The sequence below is a fragment of the Erpetoichthys calabaricus genome, chromosome 4 (genome assembly GCF_900747795.2).
Source record: "Erpetoichthys calabaricus chromosome 4, fErpCal1.3, whole genome shotgun sequence".
NCBI classification, from domain to species: Eukaryota; Metazoa; Chordata; class Cladistia; order Polypteriformes; family Polypteridae; genus Erpetoichthys; species Erpetoichthys calabaricus.
The window spans coordinates 52,458,000-52,473,903 of record NC_041397.2 but is presented as its reverse complement, the minus strand read 5'-3'; the positions used below and the strand labels follow the sequence as shown (position 1 = coordinate 52,473,903).

At 36.2% G+C, this 15,904-nt stretch overlaps 1 protein-coding gene across 7 annotated transcripts in view; it reads right to left on the bottom strand.

Moving 5' to 3' along the window:
* LOC114650023 (ribosomal protein S6 kinase alpha-3) overlaps window positions 1-15,904 on the bottom strand; it is a 172,122-nt gene that overhangs the window by 56,244 nt on the left and 99,974 nt on the right. For 6 of the 7 annotated variants that reach the window (XM_028799453.2, XM_028799454.2, XM_051927366.1 and 3 more), the window contains 5 exons: window positions 13,781-13,900; window positions 10,335-10,416; window positions 2,251-2,331; window positions 1,853-1,932; window positions 420-526 (listed from right to left, as the gene is read on the bottom strand). In XM_028799453.2, coding sequence (XP_028655286.1) covers window positions 420-526; window positions 1,853-1,932; window positions 2,251-2,331; window positions 10,335-10,416; window positions 13,781-13,900 — 470 coding nt within the window. The remainder of the gene's footprint in view (window positions 1-419; window positions 527-1,852; window positions 1,933-2,250; window positions 2,332-10,334; window positions 10,417-13,780; window positions 13,901-15,904) is intronic. The other variant, XM_051927362.1, reaches the window with a different exon arrangement.

Genomic DNA, 15,904 nt, shown 5'->3' with positions numbered 1-15,904 from the left:
TATAAAAATTACAAAAGAAAAAGATATGGAAATAAACACATAATGTGAGGAGAAACACTAAACACAAATGGAGGGAAAATCAGACAACCACCACCAAAAAAAAAAAAATCTACAACTGGAAAAAATGTATCACTGCTCACCGTCAGTTTGATATCTAAGACAGCATTTGTGCATGTCATAGTAATTGGTGGCCATTAGAACTTTACTTAAATAAATATATATCTTCTATTGAGTTATAGAAATTATATCATTTGGTTTAAACTTTTCATTGTACTATGATTCAATGAGCATTTGAAGTTGACACATGTCCTAAAGCTGTAACTAACAGATTCATTGCCATTACTAGACAAGGCATAATGAACTGGCATATTACATTACCTTTATTTGTAAAACAACAAAAATGGTATTTACTGACTTACTTTTCCGGTTTAAGGTCTCTGTATATAATTCCAAGGCTATGAAGGTGATCTAAAGCCAGTGCTAACTCAGCAAGGTAGAACTTGACATCCTCTTCAGTAAACATGACCTTTTAAGAGAATTAACAAACATATCATTAAGATACCACTAGTAAGGAATTAATACATTGCGATCAAGCCTGTATCCACGGGTTCTACTTTTGTGGATTCCAACAACTATGGATCAAAAAACAAAATTTGAATTCTCTGCACAACGAGCACAATCTTCACAAACTAAGTGAAGTGTAAGCTTGCCCTGCAGAATGCCGGCTCAGAAGGAGGACTGGTGGGGGAAACAGGGTCAGGCAGATACACTCACCCCTTGAGGCTTAGTAATGATCTGTCCACTCTTTCATTTAAATAAACCTGATTCAGTGTTTTATTTCCTATACAGTCAAGTTTGGTAGTCTTCTTGGTGCTCCACCAGAGGCTGTGAGCGATTCTGAAATGGCCAGTCTGAGAATCTTACTAAGCCATCCAGTCGGTAGTAATGATGGTCAGTGTACACAAAGAGTAGGGACACAACCAAGCTGCTGCAAGGATTCACTAGGGTGCACATGACGTAAATTTCATCATTGGTCCTAGCATGCGACTTCATGCCTCCAGAATTTTGTAACCTCATGATGACTATGCAAGCCCCAGACAAGAAAACAAGAAACCCTAGGCAAAGATGAAAGTTTATGCAGGCACAAATAGAAATATATGAAAGGTCGTTAAGTAAAGGCAAAGAAAAAAAACTTTAGGGGGAGAGTCAGGGGATTCTGTAACCGCATAGTGCCATGCACCGAATGCCTGAACTATAAACAAATCAGGGTGCGCAACCTCCGTGGGCCTTAAAAGGGAGTGTAGTGTGCTTAGATTTTTTGAAAAGTGGTATGTCATTTACTGAATAGGGCTAAAAGATTGGAAAGAACAGATTGTGCAGTTGAACAGTAAAGCGGAAAGAAGCAGAAAGAAGCTGAAATGTGCAGAAGGGTTCATACTGCTAGTGATATTACAAGTAATCTCGAGATGATTTAAAGTATATGGGTGGAGGTGCGTAGGTTATATGCAAGTGCTATGCCATTTTATGTAAGATACTTGAGGATCCGTGGATCCTGGAACCAAAGGAAACCATGCAATTAAAAAGAAAAAACTTCAATAACAAATGTTAAATTCTGTGATTTACACAAAAAACCTAGTCAAAGCAACCAACAAGCAGGTCTTACTGAACAGAGATAGATATATATTTTAATAAGCTTTAATTATAATCTGAAAAACATGTAAAATCAATTTTGGGATTTGTGTACAAATAATAATCAAATTAAGTTTGTAACAATGTTTTTAAAGAGTAGATATAAATGAATACATTTTTTTATAATACTGTTAAAACACACTATGTAAAACTACTGCTTTACCTCTTTAGATAATCTAGTAAATAAGTCTCCTCCCCTGAGGAAATCCAGAATGAGGTAGAGCTTTCCTTCTGTCTGAAAAGCTACATTAAAAAAAAAAAAAATTACAGAACTAGCAAATGTAAAATATTTGAAAACCACAGATATAGGAAGACATTTACATTAAAACTAAAGAAAATCACAAAAAAACATTACAATGAAGGGAAACTACAGCTGACTTGACAGTTGCTCAATATAAAAACAGATATATGCAATAAAAATAATTTATCTTTAATAAGCAAATCACAATAGATAAACATATTGCACATAAAACAATTTAGCAATTTGAACAAATAAACCAAACCAAAACATTCACAATTTATTTTTAAGCAAAAAAATTTTTATAGCTAAATACTACTTACCATAGTGTAATTTTACAATAAAGGGGTGATTTACTTCAACCAGAATGTCCCGTTCCATTTTTGTTCTAACACGATCTCTAACTAAAGTAAAAAGATAAACTTTTTACTATTTCTTTATATAAAATGTTCAATACTGATCAACATTAATATTGACAATTGCTATTTATTTACATTTTTAATAGTTTAATTTATATATATATATATATATATATATATATATATATATATATATATACACATACACACACACACACACACACACACATAAACACACACAGCATTTCTCACTTATTTCTTCATCCTGTTATGAAAGTATATTTAGAGGCGACCCAGATCTCCAATTTATTTGATAGAATAAATGGTACTGTATATCTGTAAATGCCACATAAGAAACTTAGGTTAGAATGATACTAATAAAGTGTTTAATTTTACATAATTTAAGCACTGATTATTTAGATAATGAAATTGTATGTTCTCATTTTATTCACTGCCTTACCTGTTTAATCCAATTCATGACCACCTGATTCTAGAACACCTCAGTCGGGTAAGTGCCAGATGCAGTGTTTATTTCGTTGTACTGAATTCAGTTTATTTGTTTTACAGCACTCTTCACTGAGTACAGATTTGAAGGGCATCAAACAAGTTTCTGGATTCCAGGTCACAGAATTCCATATATACTGTACAGTAATTTATTATTCAAACCTGCCTTGCATAGTAAAAGGCTGAGATGTTCCCTCCCTGATTTTGCCTAGTCAGATGCTAGCTGAAACAGCAACAGTACATTCTGTTTCTAAGCATGACTCTCATACCTAGTGAAATTGTTGTGTTTTGAGATTCTTTGCGAGCAGTGCTGGGCGGTATACTGGTTCATACCAAAAAATGTTTTTTATTTTTGTTATGATATGGATTTTTCTTATACCGCAACACCGGTTTAAATAGCCTAAACAACGTTCGGAACGTGGTGCGGCGGGAAACTGTTTAAGTGGGGACCTTTTTCACTGCTGCTCCGCTAAACATGAATGCAACAGAGTACATGCATTAGTGGAGGTATTGAACGGTGAAAATGGACAGAGAACATTCTGAAACTTAAGCTGTAGAAGTTGAACATGATGACACAGAAGAACTTTTGCCGAAAAAAGCAGCCGTGTCTGTTGTCTAGAGATACTTTGGTTTTAAAAGGTCGGATGTGGACCATTCTGTTCAAATGTGCGAATACTGTTTCTATACTACTGGATAATACTGCAAGCCAAGTTGTACTTGTTTTATTTTTTTTTCAATATTGTGTAATGTACCTGGGTACTGTGTAATAGTGTGATGACATATTGACTTTATTCTCGACATTTCTACTTTATTCTCGCCGTTTATGTCGAGATTAAAGTCGACATGTTGACTTTATTCTCATAATCTGTCATTAAAGTAGAACATCGTAAACTAAACTTCATCTTAACATGAATATTTAATTTACTAGATTTTCTCAAACCCTGTCATAAGTTATTTATCACATTAAATGCTTTGTGTTAAGTGTTCCCCAAGCCATGTTAATCACTATGTGCTTCTTAAACTGACTTCCTCTTGCACTAAGAGGAGGCGCAGGCAGTGATCACCACACAGAATACATTAATTACATAATATTCATGCTCCCTGAACATTTAGAATGCAAAGATAAATACTTGATATCATTTTTATGATGGCATGTATTAATCTTGTGGGGCCATGGGAGCATGACATAAACAACGAGAATAAAGTGGAAATGTCAACTTTAATCTCAATATAAGCGTCGAGATTAAAGTGGAAATGTCAAGAATAAAGTCGACATGTCGCCTTTATTCTCGACATATAGTTTTGTTTTTTTTTTTCTTCACTGCGGCCCTAATACGCTTCTGTAGGGCTATACCACAAATAGCATTATAAATGCAAGTTGCAGTTTTATTATTTATGTATATAGCTTAGCTTGAAGCAAGGTCCATATTAATGCAATTTGCCTTAATGATGGTTCAGTTGGTAAAGATGGTAAATTTGCACTTGTTTTATTTTATTTTATTTTAATTTGGTGAATACAGTAATCCCTCCTCCATCACGGGGGTTGCGTTCCAGAGCCACCCGCGAAATAAGAAAATCCGTGAAGTAGAAACCATATGTTTATATGGTTATTTTTATATTGTCATGCTTGGGTCACAGATTTGCGCAGAAACACAGGAGGTTGTAGAGAGACAGGAACGTTATTCAAACACTGCAAACAAACATTTGTCTCTTTTTCAAAAGTTTAAACTGTGCTCCATGACAAGACAGAGATGACAGTTCCGTCTCACAATTAAAAGAATGCAAACATATCTTCCTTTTCAAAGGAGTGCGTGTCAGGAGCACAGAATGTCACATAGATAGAGAAAACAATCTCTGGCAAACAAATCAATAGGGGCTGTTTGGCTTAAGTATGCGAAGCACCGCGGCACAAAGCTGTTGAAGGCGGCAGCTCACCCCCCCTCCGTCAGGAGCACAGAGAGAGAGAGAGAGAGAGAGAGAGAGAGAGAGAGAGAGAGAGAGAGAGAGAGAGAGAGAGAGAGAGAGAGAGAGAGAGAGAGAGAGAGAGAGAGAGAGAGAGAGAGAGAGAGAGAGAGAGAGAGAGAGAGAGAGAGAGAGAGAGAGAGAGAGAGAAGAGAGAGAGAGAGAGAGAGAGAGAGAGAGAGAGAGAGAGAGAGAGTTTGTTTTTCAAGCAAAAATCAATACGTGCCCTTCGAGCTTTTAAGTATGCGAAGCACCGTGCAGCTGCACAAAAGATAGCAACGTGAAGATAATCTTTCAGCATTTTTAGACGAGCGTCCATATCGTCTAGGTGTGCGAACAGCCCCCCCTGCTCAATCCCCCTACGTCAGGATCACAGAAAGTCAGCGCAAGAGAAAGAGAAAAGTAAGCTGGGTAGCTTCTCAGCCATCTGCCAATACCGTCCCTTGTATGAAATCAACTGGGCAAACCAACTGAGGAAGCATGTACCAGAAATTAAAAGACCCATTGTCCGCAGAAACCCGCGAAGCAGCGAAAAATCCGCGATATATATTTAAATATGCTTACATATAAAATCCGCGATGGAGTGAAGCCGCGAAAGGCGAAGCGCGATATAGCGAGGGATTACTGTACTGTGTAATGCACCTGGGCTTGAAGTCTTGCAGTAATAGCATTATTACTGGAAGTTGCACTATTATTTATTGTTATTATTTGTTAGTTTTAATATTATGCAGTTTAATGATGGTAAAGTTGTTTAAAAAGTCACTTTAAAGTGTCAGTGGACAGAGATTGTTAACATTAACAGAAAGTGTACTTGGTTTACAAAAAATATTTACTATTTATTCCTTTTCTAAGACATGTTCAGTGCAATAAAACTTTTGACAAGCACCTCTGGATATTCTACTATGTCTAAATTCCTCTTTGGATGGTTGAAAATATGTTGTCAAAATTTTTGTTCAATAAAAATGTTCTATATTTTGACTGTAACTGTCATGCAATGTGATTCCTTTTCTTCATTAGTGCCACTCCCTTGAAAACTATCACTTTATGGGGCCATGCAAACCTGTATTAATACTTGTGTGCACATTAAAATGTTTTTTTGTACAATGTACAATGCTCATGACAGTGGAATAGGTTATTCTTAGCTAGTCTACTGCAGTAACTGCAGTGGAAAATGTGGTTAACATCCACTCATTAAATACAGTATTTTTCAAAATTATACCAGTTTCACTGTTGATATAGAATTTTGGTCATACCGCCCAGCACTACTTGCAGGTATGAACTTTACATGCTGGTAGTTAAAAATAGTACATAAAATGGTACTCAATATAATGTGGGGATGGGGAGGGACATACATTCAGTGGACACTGTATTATGTATACCTGCTCTTTAAGGAAAACATCCCACTACTGTAAACAGCCAATCATGTGCCTGTAATTCAATATAAATAACTTAGATATGGTCAACATAGCTGTTGTTTCACCAAATATTCCTACTTATGGTATATATACACAAAACGGCCATAAATGAATGCATGAGTATGCAAGTTTTTTAAATGGGTACCTCTAGCAAGATAATGTGGCATATTGTAAAGCATGCATCATCTCAAGCTAATTCCACAAAAATGAAACTGAGTTCAATTTATACTTATTGCCATTTACAACTCTGAGATCTGAATCAAAAAGATCACCTTCATGATAAGGCAAATGGGATGGTAGTTTGCAGCATGAATGAGTGACCAAGAAATCTGCAGAAATTGTGATGCTATTGAATCAACATGGATGAAACCCCATAAGGAATGCTTCTAGTACCTTGTTGATTCTATGCCTCAAAGAATATGATCTGTCCTGGAGGAAAAAATGGGGTCTTAACAGAGGCAAGGTAGTTGTACTAAACAAAGCAACTACTGACTGTACATGGGGTATAATAGTGTGCTACACAAATATGTAAACATATGTTTGTAAGGGGGGCTAGCACTGTTGCCTCGCAGTAAGGAGACCAGGGTTTGCATCCCAGGTTCTCCCTGCATGGAGTTTGCATGTTATCTCTGTGTCTGCTTGGGTTTCCTCCCACCATCCAAAGACATGCAGGTTAGGTGCAGTTTGTGTTTTCTCTGTAATGTACTGGTACCCTGTCCAATGTTTGTTCCTTCCTTGCACCCTATGTTAACTGGGATAGGCTACAGCACTCCCCACAACCCTGGTCTGGATTAGAAGAATGATATGCTGTGTTCGCTGGTGATCTTGCTTGCAGAATGTTTTCCTGGAAATTTGCCACACAGTCTGCTTAGACAAACATTTTTTTCCCCCCATCGACCAGCATCACTGAGTTGTAGCAGCCATGCGCAAAATGTGTGGGGATGTCTGCTGTAATACTGCTGCCTGATCTCCTTCACATGTGTGATGTCATGACCGATTGGTACTCTAGTCAATTTGCACCCTGCAATGCGTTTATAAAAAAAAAAAAGAAAACATAAAACTTGCAGTATTTTTCACTTGAGGGGCATATTAGCTGACCATAATGACAGTGAGCACTAGTACTAATCCTTCCCTGTGTGCTCACTCACTGAGTCAATGTAGTGCAGCGCTACATGGCACAATTGACCACATGCTGCAGAAACAAGTCAGAATAAACCTTAAAGAAACTCTCCCCCTCTCTGAGAAAGAGAACTCAAGAGACCCTGTGAAATAATATAAACAAAAGATTTATCACTATTTAAAGAGTTTCCATCTTCTTGATAGAAGAGAAAAGTGTGAAGTATCTGCACAGAGATCAAGAAAAAAAAAAGACATTCCAGCTGTGCCAAACAGTGGAATGAGCTAGTCCTATGCCACTGTATTATTGCATAGGTAATGTGTGCCCCAAGGCTCGAACTCTGTGAGTGGAATGATATTTTTTATTTTACTCATTGCTAGTTCGTGGCCATTTGTTGTATTTTGTTTGTGGTTATCATATTTTTTAAAAGGACAGTGGAGCAGTGGTTAGTACTGCCTTACACAGCTCAGATCACATTTCTGACTAAAGTAATCAGTCTGTCATAGTTGACAGATACTTCTCTAGCTGTCGAATACTTAAGAGGCCACTGCACCATTATAATCATTCAAAACTAATTCAGTCCCTTCTGCCTCATTGACTTCAATGTATTTTGTGGAGGTTGGTGAAATTCCACAACATTTCTGTGATTTTGTTAAACTCACAGTGAAACAAACTGTCAAGTTTGCTCATCAGTAATCATCACCAGTTACAGAACCAATTGGGAAACTTTGGCATATTTTGCCAATGTCATCAAAACTTTCACTTGCCATAGTGTACTGTTGGAGGGGCTATATGACCAATTTCCAAAGATAAACAGATACAGAACATGGTGATTTTTCCCTGTTCTACAGTACCTTATTGCTTTTAGTTCATTATTTACATAATATTTAATTATTAATATTTAGTCATACCATACTATTTGTGTGGTGTTACTGCTTTCAAAATTGATTTTGGTTTTGCTGAATTTTGTTGAATTGGGCTTCACAACTAATATTTTCAATGGCACCAACTTTACTACTACAGATTTTTTTTATATATACAGTGGTGTGAAAAACTATTTGCCCCCTTCCTGATTTCTTATTCTTTTGCATGTTTGTCACACAAAATGTTTCTGATCATCAAACACATTTAACCATTAGTCAAATATAACACAAGTAAACACAAAATGCAGTTTTTAAATGATGGTGTTTATTATTTAGGGAGAAAAAAAATCCAAACCTACATGGCCCTGTGTGAAAAAGTAATTGCCCCCCTTGTTAAAAAATAACCTAACTGTGGTGTATCACACCTGAGTTCAATTTCCGTAGCCACCCCCAGGCCTGATTACTGCCACACCTGTTTCAATCAAGAAATCACTTAAATAGGAGCTGCCTGACACAGAGAAGTAGACCAAAAGCACCTCAAAAGCTAGACATCATGCCAAGATCCAAAGAAATTCAGGAACAAATGAGAACAGAAGTAATTGAGATCTATCAGTCTGGTAAAGGTTATAAAGCCATTTCTAAAGCTTTGGGACTCCAGCGAACCACAGTGAGAGCCATTATCCACAAATGGCAAAAACATGGAACAGTGGTGAACCTTCCCAGGAGTGGCCGGCCGACCAAAATTACCCCAAGAGCGCAGAGACGACTCATCCGAGAGGTCACAAAAGACCCCAGGACAACGTCTAAAGAACTGCAGGCCTCACTTGCCTCAATTAAGGTCAGTGTTCACGACTCCACCATAAGAAAGAGACTGGGCAAAAACGGCCTGCATGGCAGATTTCCAAGACGCAAACCACTGTTAAGCAAAAGAACATTAGGGCTCGTCTCAATTTTGCTAAGAAACATCTCAATGATTGCCAAGACTTTTGGGAAAATACCTTGTGGACTGATGAGTCAAAAGTTGAACTTTTTGGAAGGCAAATGTCCCGTTACATCTGGCGTAAAAGGAACACAGCATTTCAGAAAAAGAACATCATACCAACAGTAAAATATGGTGGTGGTAGTGTGATGGTCTGGGGTTGTTTTGCTGCTTCAGGACCTGGAAGGCTTGCTGTGATAGATGGAACCATGAATTCTACTGTCTACCAAAAAATCCTGAAGGAGAATGTCCGGCCATCTGTTCGTCAACTCAAGCTGAAGCGATCTTGGGTGCTGCAACAGGACAATGACCCAAAACACACCAGCAAATCCACCTCTGAATGGCTGAAGAAAAACAAAATGAAGACTTTGGAGTGGCCTAGTCAAAGTCCTGACCTGAATCCAATTGAGATGCTATGGCATGACCTTAAAAAGGCGGTTCACGCTAGAAAACCCTCAAATAAAGCTGAATTACAACAATTTTGCAAAGATGAGTGGGCCAAAATTCCTCCAGAGCGCTGTAAAAGACTCATTGCAAGTTATCGCAAACGCTTGATTGCAGTTATTGCTGCTAAGGGTGGCCCAACCAGTTATTAGGTTCAGGGGGCAATTACTTTTTCACACAGGGCCATGTAGGTTTGGATTTTTTTTTCTCCCTAAATAATAAAAACCACCATTTACAAACTGCATTTTGTGTTTACTTGTGTTATATTTGACTAATGGTTAAATGTGTTTGATGATCAGAAACATTTTGTGTGACAAACATGCAAAAGAATAAGAAATCAGGAAGGGGGCAAATAGTTTTTCACACCACTGTATATTTTACACATTTCACAATTTTGGAGAATAAATTGTAGTAAAAATCTACTAACATAATAATTTTCCAAGACTATTATAAATTAGAAGAAAAAAAAACAAAATTACCAGTCAGAACAAATTGATAAACAGTTTTAAATAAAAAGTCAATAAAGCTTTACACAAAGAAACATCCTAACAACAACTTAAAAAACAACTACAGCGCTCCTTAATGTTAATCAGTATCTGGAGTAAAATTGTAATCAAATAGTTTGCAGTAAGGGACAGATGTAAGATAAACTGCCTCAAATTTCAAATGTTAGGAAATTGGTTGTAGCACTATAAACAGAACATTCAAAAGATTATTTAACTTGTCAACTTTTTATTAACAAAAATGCTCTTTTATAGTATTACCTTTTAGTGTAGCTTTCTTAAGAACTTTCATTGCATACAGTTGTCCAGCATCTGACCCCATAATCTTTCTGACAAGAAAGACCTAAAAAAAACAAATAATATTACTATAGGCAAACACAAGTATAAATATTTTAAAATGTATTCCAATTTCTCTATGTAAGAATGTTGCCCAAAAAATGAGCCAATTATTTAAGTGTAAGTAATTTATTTTTGATTAAAGTATTGCGGAAAGGGGATGGGAATTATGCTATCTTCAGTCATTTAATGGCAGTCAAATGCATTTACTGTTACTAATCTTAAAACAGTTGTCTCAAAACCTTGTTCTAAATGGAATATAGAGTAGTCCCAAATATTTCAAATTTTGATAAAAAAAATAATTAAATACTAAACAATCAAGATAAATCTATTATAAGTTAGCATACCCTGATTTTCTTGAAATCATGTAGTGGTTTTAGAAATACATCTTAATTATGTAATTCACTGTGTAAAGCACACAAGACAGGAGGTAGGGCTGGGCGGTATGACCAAAATTCTATATCACGGTATTTTTCAAAATAAAACCAGTTTCACGGTATTCCAACGGTATTTTTTTCCCATGCATGAGTGGATGTTAACCACATTTTCCACTGCAATTACTGCAGTAGACTGGCTAAGAATAACCTATTCCACTGTCATGAGAACGGTACATTGTACAAGAAAATATTTTAATATTCACACAAGTATTAATACAGGTTTGCATGGCCCCATAAAGTGATAGTTTTCAAGGGGGTGGCAACTAATGAAGAGAAGGAATCACATTTCATTACAGTTGCTGTCAAATTATAGAACCATTTTATTGAACAAATTTTGCAAACAACATATTTTCAACCTTCCAAAGAGGCATTTAGACTTAGTAAAATATTCAGAGGTGCTTGTCAAAAGTTGTATTGCACTGAACATGTCTTAGAAAAGAAATAAAGAGTAAATATTTTTTGTAAACCAACTACACTTTCTGTTAATGTTAACAATCTCTGTCCACTGACACGTTAGCTATATGGCTTGTAATGGCGTTGGTTATCTCGATCCACCGCTTGTTTTTTTTGTCATAAGCAGGCCTCTAGCAAATGTGTCTACAAGTGACGTCTGACTCAAGTGTTCTCTAGCTTTTTCAGTTTTACCTGAGGACGTGGAGTGTGCCAATCTGAGTTCCATACATTCATGGTACTCCAAAGCATGTTTGTGGCTAAGGTGGTGCAGCAAATTGCTCGTGTTGCCACCTCCGGCAACAACTTTAGCTCAACACCATTTGCAATAAATAATTGTTTGGTCCACACCTTTTAACATTAGAATTACCAGAGCCTACGAAAAAACTTGCAGATCTGGCCCACCTTAAATCGCTTCTTAAATCCATTTGCACCTCTCCACCAGCGTCTTTTGTCATCTAAATGTGCTGATATACACAATCTGCAAGCAGCCGGCTATTCCATCCCCCCACCGACTTAGAACATGCACGAACTTCTCCCAGCTCATGCCTTGATTGATTATCTGGGAGTGAAGTGGAGTTTTAGAGTGGAAATAACAGATCGTTATTTGGAACACACGCATTTCATGTGTGTTCCGTTTCTACCGTATTCAGGAATGAGGTTATATATTCCGACGCCGACTTTATATATTCAGGAATGACTTTATATATTCCGAAAATCATTGTAATTGCCTGTTTGGCACCCCATAAGCATTGTATAATAGATATATAAAAAACAGCTAAGGGGATACATATATAGATAGATAGATAAGAAGGAAAGGCACTATATGATAGGCAGACAGGGAAGCTGCTACATAACAATAAAATTACTGTTATTACTATATAGATAGACAGGGAGTTCAGGCAGAGCGGCGAAAGTTAAAAAGAAAAGAAAAAAAAAAACATTTTCTCCCCAGCGGGGATTCGAACTCAGGTCTCTGAGGCCCAGCAAGCCTGTTACGCTCTGAGTCAGCAAACCTTACCTGTACGCCATGGAAGGTGTCATTTCATTCTCGAACCTTTTGTGAAAGTGTTTATTTGATCTTTGGGCTTCAGGCTTCACACATTTTATAGTTTATGCCTACATTTTGTAACATTTATTACTAAAATATGAAAAAGTTACTGTTTTAACAATGTGTTTACACAGATTACTGTAGAAACGGAACACACATGAAATGCGTGTGTTCCAAATAACGATCTATTATTTCCACTCTAAAACTCCACTTCACTCCCAGATAATCAATCAAGGCATGAGCTGGGAGAAGTCTGTGCAAGTTCTAAGTCGGTGAGGGGATGGAATAGCCGGCTGCTTGCAGCTTGTGTGTATCAGCACATTTAGATGACAAAAGACGCTGGCAGAGAGGTGCGAATGAATTTAAGAAGCGATTTAAGGTGGGCCGGATCTACGAGTTTTTTCGTAGGCTCTGGTAAGTCTAGTGTTAAAACCAAAATCTCCAGACAACAGCTCCTTTTTTCAGCAAAAGTTCTTCTGTGTCATCATGTTCAACTTTATCGTCTGCTACAGCTTCAGTTTCAGAATGTTCTCCATCCATTTTCACCGCTCTATACCTCCACTAACGCATGTACTCCGTTGCATGTGTGTTTAGCAGTGTAGCAGTGAAAAAAAGTCCCCCCTTAAACAGTTTCCCGCTGCGCCACATTCCGAACATAGTTTAGGCTATTTAAACCAGTATTGTGGAATAAGAAAAATCCATATCATAACAAAAATAAAAAATGGTTTTCTGTATGAACCGGTATACCTCCCAGCACTAACAGGAGGCACTGTGGATCAAATTACCAAGTCAAGCAGGTGAAACTGAAAACTTGTCAACGTTTTAAAAGTATCTGGAGGAGATCTTGGGACAATTTTGCTATTACCTAACCAAACGAGCCTGATGGGTTTAACTGTCTCCTCTTGTTTGTCAGTGTTATCAAATTCTTATAGTCTCTCAAATTAATTTCCATTTTTTTGTTAAGGTAAAAACATGAGTCCTAACAACCACAGAAACAAAGGATTTCCATTTTTTGTAATTTATATTGTTTATGGGTGCTTTTGAGATGTTCCAAATGCTTTCTTGATTCCATTATGGTTAGACAAGAGCTTCCTGATATTTTCTCTCTAGTCATCTAGTCATATTGAGGATGGATATTTAGATAAGGTAATGAAAATTATTTGGAAACATTTCTGTATCCATGTCTAGACAGATAAGCATCTGCCATTCCTCTGAATGATTTCTAAAAGAAATCGATATAAGAAATTCTGTTTTGATATCATTTGGAAGGCTTTATTTAGTTCTAGATGTCATTACATATTTTTATAATAAATAATACTAGAAACTACATGTTTGAATATTATACATTACATTAAAAAGCATAGTTTAAAAAATGCTGCATAATTAATAAGTGCTAATTTTAAATACAAAAGTCATTAATTGATTTCATGTACCTTTCCAAATGAACCTTGTCCCAACACTTTGCGCAGCTCAAACTGACGTGGATCACCTTTCTCATGGCCCTCTTTCACATGGTTTGTGATCTGAATTTCTTTAACATTCCCTTCATCCTGCTGGAAAAATGTTTTAAGATTGCAGTTTAGAGAACTCATAAATACTGATACTGCAGAACAAAAAATACATATTGATTCTAGTGCCTTTAACAGTAAATGGAATAAAAAAATTCATTCTTAAACATGAAATAATCATATTGGGTTAACACATTCAAGTGCATACTGAAAGCATTTACCTTTTTCAATAAAGCCATCCATACAATTTGTGATCCTACTTTGTTTTTTGCAAAATGTCATAGGAATAAGACTGTCTTGGCAGTAGCAGGTACAATTCAAAAACCAACACGAAGTTCAGGGTGCATTCACTCAAACACACCCATTTTTAACAGGGTCAAGAGCTGTCAGTCAATGTAATGTCAACTTTATAAGAACATGCAAACTGCCCATACCGGACTCCAACAATGAGCGCTGCGAAGCCCAAAGATTACCCATTTTACTGTAACACTCTGAAAAGTATGCATTTTTTCAGAATACTATCAAGCAATGCTTATTGTACATCATCCTTCATTAATAATCATTGTTTGAATTTATTTTGACATGTTATACTTAAAACATTAGGGATATCACACATTTAAGAACAAAAATACCTTTCCACCTATAAATTCATTTTCTAGACCCACTTTTCAGTTAAAAAAAAAACAAAAAAAAAAAACACTGTTTTGACATGACGCAAAGGATCCAAGACATACGAGGAAAACACAACCTTTGATAAACATGACGAAGTTTCATTCTTTTGGAAAAGCTCCTGCAACCCCAAATTGGATTAAGTGGGTTAAGTATGAATGTATCTAAAAATCTACAATGTGTACAATGGGCAATAGAAAGTTTTCAGTACAGTCTATTAAGTGAAACACAGTTGAACAAAACAAGTTTTATTCTTTCTTTTTAATGTTCCCTATGAACAGTAATGCATATTATAATGCTCATAAATCTTTTGTATCACACTTAAAATGTGTTATTTTTCTTGTGCAACCATTCTTCCATAAAGGACTCAACATCTCTAAATGTTAAATTGGCTTGCCATAATAACTTTTGCCAATAGTTTTCCACACAGAAATAGTGAGAATTATACTATTATACCAATTGCTAACAAATCTGCTTGAATTGCAGTGTTTCGTGTCACACAGTGTAGATGTGCTATCAATGTGCATGTTCTCACATTTATTTGTGATAATCTCTTGTCAATTCAGACATCATTAATTAAATTGCTATTTTAAATCAAAAACATACAGCTGCATAATACTCCATCTTTTAAAAACTCACTCACGACACAGGAAGAGCATTTTCACATTGTCATGGTCTTCCATTACCTATCAATTCTTCCTGTTACCAATAAGATAAGAAAATGAGGCTGTTCATACAAAGGGATTTTTAAAAAAATAAAGTGTTACTCTTGTTACCTGAAACTTAAAGGATAAGTTTGGCATTTTTCAAGATGATGTTATTTCTTCACAGTGATATGCTGTATATTTATTTTCCACTTGAAATTATCTTTTATAAATCGTAAAAACACCTTGTCTGTTCTTGTTGTTTGTAACAAAGCTTTAGGATACTTGTGTCCATAGGTGATAGAAAAAGCCTTAAAACCTACCAAATAAGTCCAGTTAGAAGCATCAAAGGTTTCAATTAAAGAAGACATGCCTTCTGTGTTTATGAGGCATCCTTATGATAACAGAAAGAAAACCAGAAATATATTATATTTTTTAATCACAAATTCTTGGTACGGTACTATTTTCTCAAGGTAAGGATATATTTTTTGCTTGCTTGTCTTCTTGCAGTGGCCATCGTGGATGGAGTTATGAAAGCCTAATGCAGAGGGTCCCCCCTACACCTATTACATTATTTGTCATTTTCACAGCCTACAAAGCAAGATGCTTGCTGAGTGAGAGTGTGGTGAAAAGAGCACATAGGAGTTCCATTGCACTTTCTACAAATAATACATTTGAACTGAACTGATTACACTGCACTGTATTATTAACAAAAGCCTTATATTTCTGAAAGACC